The sequence below is a fragment of the Procambarus clarkii genome, chromosome 65, assembly GCF_040958095.1.
Source record: "Procambarus clarkii isolate CNS0578487 chromosome 65, FALCON_Pclarkii_2.0, whole genome shotgun sequence".
In the NCBI taxonomy this organism is placed as follows: domain Eukaryota; kingdom Metazoa; phylum Arthropoda; class Malacostraca; order Decapoda; family Cambaridae; genus Procambarus; species Procambarus clarkii.
The window spans coordinates 11,677,921-11,692,086 of record NC_091214.1 but is presented as its reverse complement, the minus strand read 5'-3'; the positions used below and the strand labels follow the sequence as shown (position 1 = coordinate 11,692,086).

At 44.2% G+C, this 14,166-nt stretch overlaps 1 protein-coding gene across 1 annotated transcript; it reads right to left on the bottom strand.

Moving 5' to 3' along the window:
• Positions 1-5,661: 5,661 nt before the first annotated feature.
• On the bottom strand, positions 5,662-13,006 carry LOC123771181 (uncharacterized). The gene is made up of 7 exons (XM_069309396.1): positions 12,922-13,006; positions 11,798-11,921; positions 10,652-11,305; positions 9,891-10,536; positions 9,538-9,715; positions 7,926-8,102; positions 5,662-5,669 (listed from the first exon to the last, which is right to left on the bottom strand). The coding sequence occupies exons 1-7, from the start codon at positions 13,004-13,006 to the stop codon at positions 5,662-5,664; spliced, it is 1,872 nt and encodes a 623-aa protein (XP_069165497.1).
• Between the last annotated feature and the right edge of the window lie 1,160 nt (positions 13,007-14,166).

The following is a 14,166-nucleotide window of genomic DNA, read 5'->3' as shown; positions in this document are numbered from 1 at the left end:
AGTGTGTTACAAAGCTATTTTCCTCCAGATGTTCTAAGAGTCTTTTCCTCACAATCTTCTCCATCACCTTGCATGGTATACAAGTTAGGGAAACTGGCCTGTAGTTCAGCGCCTCTTGCTTGTCACCCTTTTTGTATATTGGGACTACATTAGCTGTCTTCCCGCTTTCCGGTAGTTTCCTGTTTCCAGTGACCTCTTGTATACCATAGAAAGTGGCACACTTAGTGCTTCTGCACCTACTTTTAGTATCCACATTGAGATTCTGTCAGGCCCAATAGCCTTTGTCACATTCAACTCCAACTGATTCCTTTTGACCTCAACTCTGGTGAGGTCAGATACCTCCAAGGTTGCTTGGTTTGCCTCCTCATTTAGTGCAGGGACTTCTCCTTGTTCTATTGTGAAGACCTCCTGGACTCTCTTGTTGAATTCTTCACACACCTTGTCATTCTGTGTATCCGTTCTCCCCTTTTCTCAGTTTCATCACTTGGTCCTTCACTGCTGGACACAGTCCTGATGTGGTTTTAGAGCAGTTTTGATTAAGTCTTTGGTATGAAAAAGACATCGCTTTGCTCACAATGTCATTTTCATACTGTCTCTGCTTCTTTCTTCACTCTGAGGTACTCATATCCCTGTGGTATCTCTCCCTTCTCTCTGATGTTCTGTTATTCCTGTAGTTTCTCCATGTTCTTTTACACACTTGCTTCGCTTCCATACATTCCTGATTGAACCATGGATTCTTCTGTTGCTTTCCATTTTTCTCTTTTTGTGCCAGGATAAGCCTATCTGTTGCTTCCTGGCACTTCTGGGTGACATAATCCAACATATCCTGTCCAATCTTTTTGCTAAGTTCTGTTTCTCGTGGTATTCCCATTAGGAAGTTCCTCGTCTCATCATATTTTTCTCTACGGTAATTTAGTATTTTCCCTTCCAATCACATACTTGGATAGGTTATCCCTACCTTTACCAGATACTCAAATGTCAATACACTGTGGTCACTCATTCCTATAGGGGCTTTAAATTTTACTTCCCTTAATTCTGACTCATTCAAAGTGAATATCAGGTCGAGTCTAGCTGGCTCATCATTCCATCTCATTCTTGTTGGTCCATTGACATGCTGGCTCAGAAAGTTCCTTGTTGTCATTAACAAGAATTTAGCTCCCCATGAATCCTCACCTCCATGTGGGTCCCCAATCTCCCAGTCTATCTTTCCATGGTGGAAATCGCTCATAATTAAGATTGGATCCATTCCTGCAGGCAACTGAAGCTGCTCTCTATTATATTAATGGTAGCCATGTTGTTTCTGTCGAACTCCTGTCTGGGTCTTCTGTCATTTAGTGGAGGATTGTAAATGACTGCCACTATTATCTTAGGTCCACCCATTGTCATAGTTTCTGTTATGAAGCCTCTGAATCTGTCGCAGCCCTGAATTTCTATCTCTTCAAAGCTCCAGTCCTTCCTTATCAGCAGGGCCACTCCTTCTCTCCCTTCCTCCTCTTTCCTTACTGTATAGTAGTCCTTTGGAAATGTAGCATTTGTTAGGACCCCCTGACAATTTTGTTTCTTTGAGTCCTATTACATCTGGGTTTTCTTCCTGTGCCCTTTCTGCCAGTTCACTTGCTTTGTTGGTAATCCCATCAATGTTTGAGTACATTACCTTTAAGTTCACTTTCCAATATCCTTTTTCACCTACCCTCTCCACTAGTGTAGGAAGCTGTTCGATGGGCAATGCTACTTGGGTAGGCTCATCCTCCTGTGGGGTAGGTACAAGGGGTTCCGCGGGAGGTGGGGAAGGGAGGAGGGGTGGGGGGTAGGAGGGGTTGGGGGAAGGGCTTAGAAATTGCTCAAGCCTGCTTGGGACAGGAAGAATTCCTAGGGGTGGAGGGGCAGGGAGTGCTCGAGGTTGGAGGCAGGGAGTGCTTGGGGTGAGGGCTCGTCCTCCTGTGGTGTAGTTAACAGGGGGGTTTGGAGGGGGTTGGGGTGGGGTGAGGGCTAGAGAACTTAGATCTTGCCTGGGTCTGCTTGAGGCAGGGAGTACTCATTGGATTAGGGTGGTATGGTGGACATTGTGTAGGGGCAAGGGAGGCGTCATGCTCGGGGTGGGGGTGGGGGGGGGGGGGGGAGCCCAATGGGGTGATGAGTTGTGACTTTGCAATCACCTCTGGGATTCCTGACTTGGTGGATTTTGGTTCCCCACTTCACTCTGGGATTGTTGGGTTGAAGGTTGAGGTTCACTGGCTCCCTTCCCTCAACCTGCGTCTTTTCCTTGCATCAGCTGCTTGTATCATCTCTTCCCTGGTCATGTCCCTCAGAAGGAAAACCTTTCTGTAATTCGTTACATATTTCAATTTGCTCTTCTTTACTAGGATGTTCTCTTTGATGTTCCTGAGTACTCCCTTGATGAACCGATCTTTGTCTTTGTTGTACTGGCCAATCCGGAAAAACTTTTCAGTGTCTTTTTCAGCCCATCCATTCCTATCTCCTTTAGTATCCTTGACACTGCAGCTTTGTCCTTAGTCCTCCATTCTTCCCTTCTGAAACCATCCTGTTCCTTAATACCTAACATTACTACAGCTCTTGACATTAGCTGGAAAGAGCTGTAGTAATGGTAGGTATTTCCTTTCCATTAGCTGGCTCGTGCATCTAGGTACCTCCTGTGAGGTTACTGGTTTCATTACAACTTCCTTGGCTGTTGTGGGAAAATCTGACTCCAATATTTTAAATAAATAATGAAAACTTCAATAGCTACGAAGGACCATCACTTTTTGTGAAAAAGTGGAAAACGAAAAATGAGCAAGTGGTTTGATATTAATTCCAAGAACTAGTGTCCTATGGATTTTAATGGGACTGTATTTTATCAAGAAATAAGTCAAACTTTCACATATTGGGGGTATTGGGGGTTGGGCATTTTCATCTTCTCTTTGGATGATTATCTGAGCCTCCGTCTCGGTATTGTTCTCCTTAAGTGTTTTAATCTCCTTTTGCTGCTGTCAGCTCGCTTTGCAGGTTGCTTATTGTATTATTCATATCCTGCATCTCCCTTCTGATATCCTCCAAAACGTGGGCAAACACTTCCACCATTTGGTCACATTGACTTTTCCCTGTTCTCTTTGAAGTCCCCGCTGCCATGTTTGTCCCTGTTCTTACTATGTCTTGGTAGGGTTTGCCAGGAGGGGGGCAGAGAGAGAGAATGGGAGAGAGAGAGAGAATGGGAGAGAGAGAGAGAGAATGGGAGAGAGAGAGAGAGAATGGGAGAGAGAGAGAGAATGGGAGAGAGAGAGAGAATGGGAGAGAGTGAGAGAATGGGAGAGAGTGAGAGAATGGGAGAGAGTGAGAGAATGGGAGAGAGTGAGAGAATGGGAGAGAGTGAGAGAATGGGAGAGAGTGAGAGAATGGGAGAGAGTGAGAGAATGGGAGAGAGTGAGAGAATGGGAGAGAGTGAGAGAATGGGAGAGAGTGAGAGAATGGGAGAGAGTGAGAGAATGGGAGAGAGTGAGAGAATGGGAGAGAGTGAGAGAATGGGAGAGAGTGAGAGAATGGGAGAGAGTGAGAGAATGGGAGAGAGTGAGAGAATGGGAGAGAGTGAGAGAATGGGAGAGAGTGAGAGAATGGGAGAGAGTGAGAGAATGGGAGAGAGTGAGAGAATGGGAGAGAGTGAGAGAATGGGAGAGAGTGAGAGAATGGGGGAGAGTGAGAGAATGGGGGAGAGTGAGAGAATGGGGGAGAGTGAGAGAATGGGGGAGAGTGAGAGAATGGGGGAGAGTGAGAGAATGGGGGAGAGTGAGAGAATGGGGGAGAGTGAGAGAGAGAATGGGAGAGAGTGAGAGAGAGAATGGGAGAGAGAGAGAGAGAGAATGGGGGAGAGAGAGAGAGAGAATGGGAGAGAGAGAGAGAGAATGGGAGAGAGAGAGAGAATGAGAGAGAGAATGGGAGAGAGAGAGAGAGAATGGGAGAGAGAGAGAGAGAATGGGAGAGAGAGAGAGAATGAGAGAGAGAATGGGGGAGAGAGAGAGAATGAGAAAGAGAGAGAATGGAAGAGAGAGAGAGAATGGGAGAGAGAGAGAGAATGGGAGAGAGAGAGAGAGAGAGAGGGATATTTTAGTTAAAATATCATCAATTATGTTTATTCCAGTCACTGGCATTTGCAGATTCCCATTGACGTCCCATTGCACCATCTTGCTTTCATCAAAATAATTCAACAGCGAAGTAGCATAATCATGATCTTTAGCTTTCAATTTTCAATGTACCAAATGTACTATTGAAGGATTAGCTCGTACTGAAACTGGTGATACTGGAGCAGTTGCTGGCAGGACAGGTGTTGGAGCTAGTGATGGCATTACTTCTGCTTTTTTTACTACTGCTACTTTAGCAGGTCCCTCATCGAAGGATTTACGAGGTACTAGATAATATTCTTTCATTTATTAAATAGCCTGGAAATTAAACTAGCTGCTATGGGTAATAATATACCGAGGATACTACCTCCTTTACGAGTCAATAAAATGCGCTTTTTGTTTGAAATTGAGGGTTTCTTGCAAGCCAGCGAATGCAAGGTGTGTCTGTATTTCTTTAATTTCACTATAACTTTCTTTTTAACCGGAAGCCTATATTTCAGAAATTTTTTGAAAATCTCTGACAAGCAATGAATATGAGGTTTTTTAAACTGAGCAATCAATTTTTTCCTGGCTGAGGAATTAAGTTTCCTCAGCAAGGTCACCAACTCTCTGTACTTGTATACTAATGGCTTCTTCATATCTTCAACAAATCATCAGCATCAATCCACTGATCAAATGAAGAGTCGTAGCCTTCGTACCTTACTTTATACTGTAATTTATTATTGGGTAATGTACGTTTACGTAGGACCTTCTCAATATTAAATGCAGCCGGTAAATGGGTTGGGGTTAATTCTTCCTTATAAAACCCTCCGTCAATAGGCTTGTTATTCAAATCTTGTAAAAAATATAATGGGATAGGCTGGCTTTTATCTATACGAATAATTCTGAAAATTTCTTCCTCCGTGTTTTGTCTAGCAAAACCTTTCTTGGATGTCGAAATTCTGTTGGAGAGAGTAATGCGAACTGTGTCTCCCACAGCTAGTAGAGAACTAAGACCTGCTTTAGGTTTGTCCTTACTTTTATACATGAGATTGAACTGTTTCTTTATATCTTGTGGACGAGATAAAGCATGAACGTCAACTGGAGTCCGACCACCTAAGCCTCGGTGGGGTGTTGTGTTATACGCCTTTATGATATCAGGCAATATGGGCAGATATCTCGAGGTATTCTGCGCAGTCATATATTTATAAATCTTGGTTTTCATGGTACGTATAAAGCGTTCAGCGATAGCGGCTTTTGTTTCTTGAGAAAATACCCTGTACAGTTTAATATTTTTAGCTACTAACATTCGTTGCATATGAGAATTATAAAATTCACCCCCTCGATCTGTATTAATTTTACGTATTCCTTGGAAATATGAGGATTCCAATATATTTTTCAGAGCTTTACTCACAGTCTGTCCGTCTTTGCGTATCAGAGGTACTACTTGCGCATACCGTGAAAAAATATCGACACAGACGAGAATGTATTTAATATCATCATTATGTTTAGCTAATAATCCCATTTCAGCTAAATCACAAGCTAAATATATACAGGGTTTAGGACTCGCACCTTACGTCGCTGAAATTTGCGAGGTTTTAATGCGTGTAAAGTGTAAGCTTTAGACGATTTTAAGTATTCTCTGACATCTAATAGTTATATCTGGTTTTATGGTTTTAGCTGCTTTATACAACCTATCAACCCCTCCTGAGGATGCAGGGTTTTATAATAAATTTTATCTAGTACGTGCTCCATCTTCTAATAGTGATATCGGATTGTATGGTTTTAGTTGTTTTATACATCCGATATACTAACTCCCCTAACCTCCCCTTGTGGTTGTGGGGGACACATCCCATACACCCAACCCCCCTAACCTCCCCTTGTGGTTGTGGGGAACACATCCCATACACCCAACCCTCCTAACTTCCCCTTGTGGTTGTGGGGGACACATCCTATACACCCAACCCCCCTAACCTCCCCTTGTGGTTGTGGGGGACACATCCTATACACCCAACCCCCCTAACCTCCCCTTGTGGTTGTGGGGAACACATCCTATACACCCAACCCCCCTAACCTCCCCTTGTGGTTGTGGGGAACACATCCTATACACCCAACCCCCCTAACCTCCCCTTGTGGTTGTGGGGGACACATCCCATACACCCAACCCCCCTAACCTCCCCTTGTGGTTGTGGGGAACACATCCTATACACCCAACCCCCCTAACCTCCCCTTGTGGTTGTGGGGAACACATCCTATACACCCAACCCCCCTAACCTCCCCTTGTGGTTGTGGGGGACACATCCCATACACCCAACCCCCCTAACCTCCCCTTGTGGTTGTGGGGAACACATCCCATACACCCAACCCCCCTAACTTCCCCTTGTGGTTGTGGGGAACACATCCTATACACCCAACCCCCCTAACCTCCCCTTGTGGTTGTGGGGAACACATCCTATACACCCAACCCCCCTAACTTCCCCTTGTGGTTGTGGGGAACACATCCTATACACCCAACCCCCCTAACCTCCCCTTGTGGTTGTGGGGAACACATCCTATACACCCAACCCCCCTAACCTCCCCTTGTGGTTGTGGGGAACACATCCTATACACCCAACCCCCCTAACCTCCCCTTGTGGTTGTGGGGAACACATCCTATACACCCAACCCCCCTAACCTCCCCTTGTGGTTGTGGGGAACACATCCTATACACCCAACCCCCCTAACCTCCCCTTGTGGTTGTGGGGAACACATCCCATACACCCAACCCCCCTAACCTCCCCTTGTGGTTGTGGGGAACACATCCTATACACCCAACCCCCCTAACCACCCCTTGTGGTTGTGGGGAACACATCCCATACACCCAACCCCCCTAACTTCCCCTTGTGGTTGTGGGGAACACATCCCATACACCCAACCCCCCTAACTTCCCCTTGTGGTTGTGGGGAACACATCCTATACACCCAACCCCCCTAACCTCCCCTTGTGGTTGTGGGGAACACATCCTATACACCCAACCCCCCTAACCTCCCCTTGTGGTTGTGGGGAACACATCCTATACACCCAACCCCCCTAACCTCCCCTTGTGGTTGTGGGGAACACATCCTATACACCCAACCCCCCGAACCTCCCCTTGTGGTTGTGGGGAACACATCCTATACACCCAACCCCCCTAACCTCCCCTTGTGGTTGTGGGGAACACATCCTATACACCCAACCCCCCTAACCTCCCCTTGTGGTTGTGGGGAACACATCCTATACACCCAACCCCCCTAACCTCCCCTTGTGGTTGTGGGGAACACATCCCATACACCCAACCCCCCTAACCTCCCCTTGTGGTTGTGGGGAACACATCCTATACACCCAACCCCCCTAACCTCCCCTTGTGGTTGTGGGGAACACATCCTATACACCCAACCCCCCTAACTTCCCCTTGTGGTTGTGGGGAACACATCCCATACACCCAACCCCCCTAACTTCCCCTTGTGGTTGTGGGGAACACATCCTATACACCCAACCCCCCTAACTTCCCCTTGTGGTTGTGGGGAACACATCCTATACACCCAACCCCCCTAACCTCCCCTTGTGGTTGTGGGGAACACATCCCATACACCCAACCCCCCTAACCTCCCCTTGTGGTTGTGGGGAACACATCCTATACACCCAACCCCCCTAACCTCCCCTTGTGGTTGTGGGGAACACATCCCATACACCCAACCCCCCTAACCTCCCCTTGTGGTTGTGGGGAACACATCCCATACACCCAACCCCCCTAACCTCCCCTTGTGGTTGTTGTTTAGTACGTTCACCATTGGTAAACAATTTCGTATGGATGCTCACCAACAATATTGCTACGGAAGGTGATGCGTTCAGGGGTTTTCACTCCTAAATCCACCCATAAATATCCATAAGGTTTACTGATGGCTTTCTTGTAGATATCCAAAAGCTTTTTAGAATCTTGTTTTCCAAATAATTGCCGCCCTAAAGTTTCAATTTGAGCTAAATCTCTAGATTTTACTAATATGAAATGGGAGGCATTTAAACTAATACTTCTAGCCTATTTCCCAGATAAAAATATATTTTGGGTAATTAATATACACGAAATAGCAAGATGTCTGCCTTTAGTGAAGATATCACACAATTTTGGAATTGGCAGATTCGATGAACAAGTCATCAATAATGATTAAAATAGGTGAGTCGTCTGTACATTCATCTAAAGGGTTAATAATTTCAGGATGAGCTATTATTTTCTTGTTAATTACTGGATCGTCTAGCAATGCTTTGTAACTGCCCCCACATATACTGGAGAATTTCAGATGGTATTTTTGTACGAGTTTAGTGTACAAATGAGATTTTCCGCCATTGGAAAATCCTGCAATAATTATTCTGCTAGGTTGATTGAAAATATCGAGTTGTTCTTCAGTGATAGGTGAACTATGCATGGCTTGTGTTGGGTTTGCACTGACATAAGTATGATAAGGACATTATATTTAAACATGGGAGGTTTCATAAAAACATCAAAGTAAACATTTCATATTTTTTATTTTTGCATAGAACATTTTCAAAACATAGGTTAGGGGTAGGTTTTATAAAAACATCAAAGTGTACATTTCACAAACTTTTATTTTTTATGTACAACAGAACATTTTCAACATAGGTTAGGGGAGGTTGCAATTTTCAAACACGAAAGATAGGTTTGGGTTGGTTGCAATATTCCATCGCTAATTTCTTCAGTCACTAATTGGGAGGATACGTCTTGTTCACCAGTGCATTGTTCACCAGTGCATCGCGTTTTCCCCACATATTGAATATGGGATGGAATCCATGTCTCACAGGACGTGCAGCAGCAGCAGGTACATCTACTCCTCATTCTCTTCTTCATGAATTTCTGCTCGAGGTATATCGGGGTGTCCATACGCCAAACACTGTGTAGGGCTCAGTACATAACGTTTATCGTCAAAGGCGGACAATCCACGTTTTGTAGTGAGACAGGTACACATACGGCCTTTAACATTCCTAATAGATCTGGATTGGAACCTCTGCCCAATATTTAACTCTAAAGCACTTCGGAAAGCTGCATGAGTAAGTTTAGACTGATGATAAGTGGGAATTAAGTTTGCTCAGCAAGGTCACCAACTCTCTGTACTTGTATACTAATGGCTTCTTCATATCTTCAACAATCATATCTTCAACTCATCACAATCGACTTGAGAATGGTCCAGGACGGACCGAAACGTCGTCGTCCCTTCAATTTCTAGTGTGTGGTCTGGTCAACATAAGTGGGAATTCCTTTACAACGACATATCTGAACCTGATCTTGAGTGAGAATTGAGTACATTTTAGGCTTTAATGCTATGAGTTCCTTGATAATTTTAGCTCCAAATTCCGATTTTAACAAACCCAGTTGACCTTTGCGAGTCATCGAAATAGGGATTTTCAGGGGGGAAATTACTGAAATCCATATGCTGAGACAAAGGCAGTTTATTTAATTCCTCAAAAGCATTTGGACAGGTCAATTCAATCAAATACGAATCTGTATCCGTATACAGCAATCTAACTTTGTCTTCATAATGAACTTTGACGGTGTTGTACCAAAAATCATATAGGATCCTCTTAGCTATCTGCAGGATCTGGAACCCCAAATAAGTTGGTGTATTGTATATTAGCATAAGTGATTGTTTCTTAACCGTGCAAATGACTGTCTTCGCTCAACAAAATGCACCGTTTGAAGAACGGATTACGTGCAAGCTTTTGGAATTTGTCACGAGATGTAACTAAATAATGCTGATCACAATATTTACTCACATTTGTCAAACTCTTGCCGTAAATTGCATTTGATACCAGCTTGAAAGCTTTACCCTTAATGGCGCAAGGTGTATTCGAACGTTCACGAGCATTTGTTTCGACAAATTCCTTAAGGTACTTGTTTTGTTGGAATTCATAAACTGCATTTACCTTAGCTACTTCTAATCCCAATTTCATCAGCATCTGAAGCAAATCTAAACTGACCAAGTAATCTTTTTGGGGGAGATGTGCGGCAATTAATTTGTTTTTCTTGGGGAGTTTGCGATCTTCTGTATTTAAAATGTGTTTGCTATAATCGGACAGAATATCAGTAGAAATATTAGCATGTGACAGGGTTAAGGGCAAATCATCGGTGTCTCGAGCCACCTCAGGTGATACATACTTGGTATCACACATGACCCAATATCCCTTATCCCCATCACATGCAATATTTCCCAATCCTTGTTGGAGCCAATCATTGCATTCGGCAGCAGATAATTTACGGATCCCGCCTTGAGGAAGCAGTTCTGTCATACAGGTGGCGTATAGGCCATTAAAATCTAAATACAGAATATATTTATCAGTGCTAGAAGGATCAGCACCCGTATGCTCATTTTCTACACGTGTGTGTTGCTGCACAACAGAGGTAAATCCGCCTCTTAGATTTCTGCGCAATACATCGTACAAATGGGGATCAGAAATAGTCCAAGACAACTTGACTCTTAAACAAGAAAGCGTCCCATGCAAAACCAGATAACGAGACATAGTGTGTAATGTCTAACTTGTACAGCTCAAGCATGGTCTTGCGCCATACAGTAAACACATCACACAATAGTCCAGTATCTACTTTTAAATAGACCTTCAAGTAATCCCCAATGGTCTTGCATTCCGCTAATCTGAAGACTTCTTTAGCCTGTGTATAATCGGTCTCGCTTATGGCCTCGTGTTTTAAACTATTGAAAAAGGCTTCGGGAGGAGAACGAGCCGGTTCATTTAATTTCTCCATAGATGAAATATAATCATAACAGAATACCTGTTTACCTGTCTTTAATAAATGGTGGGCGGCTACAGGGACGTCATCTAGCATAACTGAGGTGTAAGTGGTGGGTTTACCTTCCTTGATATGTTCTTTAGCTAGTTTTTCCAGCCCACTATTTAGTAAAGCCAGACTATCCATAAACCGAAGTTTACCGATATCTACTTTCATGAACTTAAATCCATCTTTGGAGGCAATATCAATTTCACGGTTAGGGAGGTTAGACAATTCATTTAAAATTACCCCGAGGTCATAAGTTGCATTGTGAGACAATGTGTATAAATATTTATATGAATTTCTGCACAACATGTTGCACCTACGACAATAGGCAGCTAGATAATTATTAAATTCAATAGCATGATCATGATGACGGTGCTTGTCTTTAGCTGATTTGAATGGCCTATAACACATTTCACATGTGGTCTGATGTTTATAAGCTTGCCAATGTGCACGTGTCATAGATATTTTGTATTTAGGCATGGTAGATTTAATTCTCTTCTATGACTTCTCCAAAGTATCTATGAAATGATTCACAGGGTCATCCCCCATATACGTTAATTTCTCTACCACCTCCAATTTTTTAATAACAAATATAAATTTAATATAGGAGTGTTCATAAAAATAAATAATGCAAGGTTATGGGAATAATCTTTGAGGATGTTACAACGATTTGGACTGTTCCTGCTGTTATCTTCAAATGGCGGTGCATGAGCTTAACTAGTGCTAGGCTCATCCCCTCCTCCTCCACAAGGATATTCCTCCACTAGCTGCCCAACTAATGGCCTTAAAAATATGAAATTATATTATTATACATAAACAAAATAGTAAATTAGTAATGTCAGTATTGTAGCTGTCAAATAATGGGTAAATAGTGTCAGAAAAATAAGAGAACTCGCTTTTAGATTTTACACTTTGAGGCGGAGAAGCTGTTATATCCTCAGAACCTGAACTGGTTGAAGACTCTGTATCCTCATCCTCCAAATACAGACAAACTGGACACGATTCAGGAATACATCCTGTAGATAAAAAAAAAATAATTTGAGAATTCTATATAATGTATGTGAATAAAAATGATTGCTATTACTGGTAAGTAAATGTCACAAGTAATAATAATAATATCAATAAGAATAATAATAATACTTATGATTGGCACAAAACACTTTGGAACAGTTGATGCAGACCTAGTCATAATGTTCTTCTTTAGTAAATACAGATATAAAATATTTGTTAAAAATACTACTCCTCTCCTTGTCATTATCCGTTATTTGACCTGTCTCAGATTTTAATGGACCTATTCTTTCCCTAGTCTTAGTTCGATATAACTGAAAAAACCCTTTAGGATTTGACTTTGCTTGCTCTGCTATGCGAACTTCATAGTTTCTTTTTGCTTTCCTAATCTCTTTTTTAACATTTCTAACCAGTTGTATGAATTCCTGTTCTAACCTGACTTCCCCATTCTTAATCCTTTTGTACCAAGCTCTCTTTTTACCTATAAGGTTCTTTAAATTATTTGTTATCCACTTTGGGTTATTAGTATTCGACCTATTCAATTTGTATGGTATACTACTTCCTGTGCTTTGTTTAGAATATTCTTAAATAAGTTATATATTAAATCCACATCGAAATCCCCTTTTACGTCACCTATCGCTGGGTTCATGTCTCGCTCTAAGACCGGCCCACACCCCATACCCAAGAGTTTCCAATCCATTTGACCCAAAAAAATTCTTAGGCTATTAAAATCAGCTTTTCGAAAATCTGGCACTTTAACAGAATTTTCTCTTACAGGTCTATTCCATTCTATGCTAAATCTATGCTAAATCTAAATTCCCCCCTTGTCCTCGAGGGGCGAGGACCCCCCTCGTCCTCGCCTCTCAAGTTGACCCCACCCGGAGCCAGCCTCCCAAGACTGACCCCAGGGTGGGGGAGTGTGGTCCTCCTCGAGGCCGCCTCGTCATGGGCGACCTCGGTACAGCCGTCGTTGCCTGGTGCGTCACGGGTCAGCCTCACAGCGCTGACCCTCTGGTGCACGTTCCTGGAGCCGACTCTCACAGGCGCCGGCTTCCCAAGGTGGACCTCGGGGCCGGCGGGCATCGTCATCCATGAAGCCGATTCATCCAGGTCGATCACTAGGCAGTAATCATCACTGGAGTCGTCGAACTCCAATCCCACATCACTGATCCTTGGGCTGGGGTCCGGGCAGGCAGTCGTCCTCGAGTCAAGCGTCCCCTAGGAATAGGTAGGGAAGCCGGGGTCCATCATCAACGCTGAGGCCGACTCGACAACGTCGACCTCGGGACTTGCTGTCGTCGTCGGGACATTTCGCGGGCGGCTGGGGTGGTTTGAATTGTGGTGGTTTGCACAGTTGTAGCTTTGGGCAGCGTCCTGGACTGCTGCCTGCAGAGCTTGGGAATCTTCCACCCTCCAAGCTGGCAGCACCGAGCGCCGTCGTGAATCCATCAAAAGAGATGGTATCACGAGGCAGTGTCGGCGACAGAGACGGACATTGATTGTGTTGCCCCATTAACTCCGTTAAGGGCGTGCGGTCGGCAGCACAATCAATGTGATCACAGGCTATGTCCGTCCTCCATCACCTGGCACAGGGCACAAGTGTGGAGGGAGACAGAGTCTATGGTCTCCCCTTCAGGCGACTGGCCCCAGACAGGCCAGCCCCTGAAGGTTGACAGCAAGCACGGGGTCCTTGCTGTCTCGCCAGCCAGCTAGGTAAAGTGTTAGGAGCTTGCTCCCCCTTTACCAGGGAGTGGTCCTGGGCAACTGAGCGAACCCAGAATGATCAGAATGCACCACTAGGTGGCTGCACGGTCGGTGATGTTGGAAGCGTGCTCACTGATTGGTCCGGTCCTTTAACTCCTTCTAGCTCGGAAGCGAAGGGCATGTGGACATTTTTATTCTTACAATCTATGTAAGAATAAAATGAGTTTCCCTCCAAACTCCTTGTGCCTTGTACAAGGCGGGAGCTCAGAAAAACGCAATTTATTGGGTTCCCCACCGAGCGACTGGCCCGGGACAAGCGAGTCGTTGGTGGTGGACAGCAAGCACGGGAGCCTCACCGGCGGAAGCGGTTGGGCGGCGCAGCGATCCAATCCCCTCCCCCTGCAGGCAGTTTTAAGACTACCAGGCTAGCTAAAATGTAGAATATACTACTTTAACTCTTTTCGGGCGTGCGGACAGTAGTACAGTACTTATTTTTTATTAAAGAATGTTTACAGGGTTTTACAAATACCTTGTGTCTTCACAAGGGTG

Excerpts from the sequence above, each read along its gene's own strand:
- LOC123771181 (XM_069309396.1), bottom strand. The coding sequence starts at position 13,006 with ATGGATGACGATGCCCGCCGGCCCCGAGGTCCACCTTGGGAAGCCGGC. Across the intron at positions 10,537-10,651 it reads ACCATGCTTGAGCTGTACAA|AAATCTAAGAGGCGGATTTA; the intron begins GTTAGACATTAC and ends TGTATTGCGCAG. Across the intron at positions 8,103-9,537 it reads GTCTCAGCATATGGATTTCA|TAAAATCTAGAGATTTAGCT; the intron begins GTAATTTCCCCC and ends ATTTCATATTAG.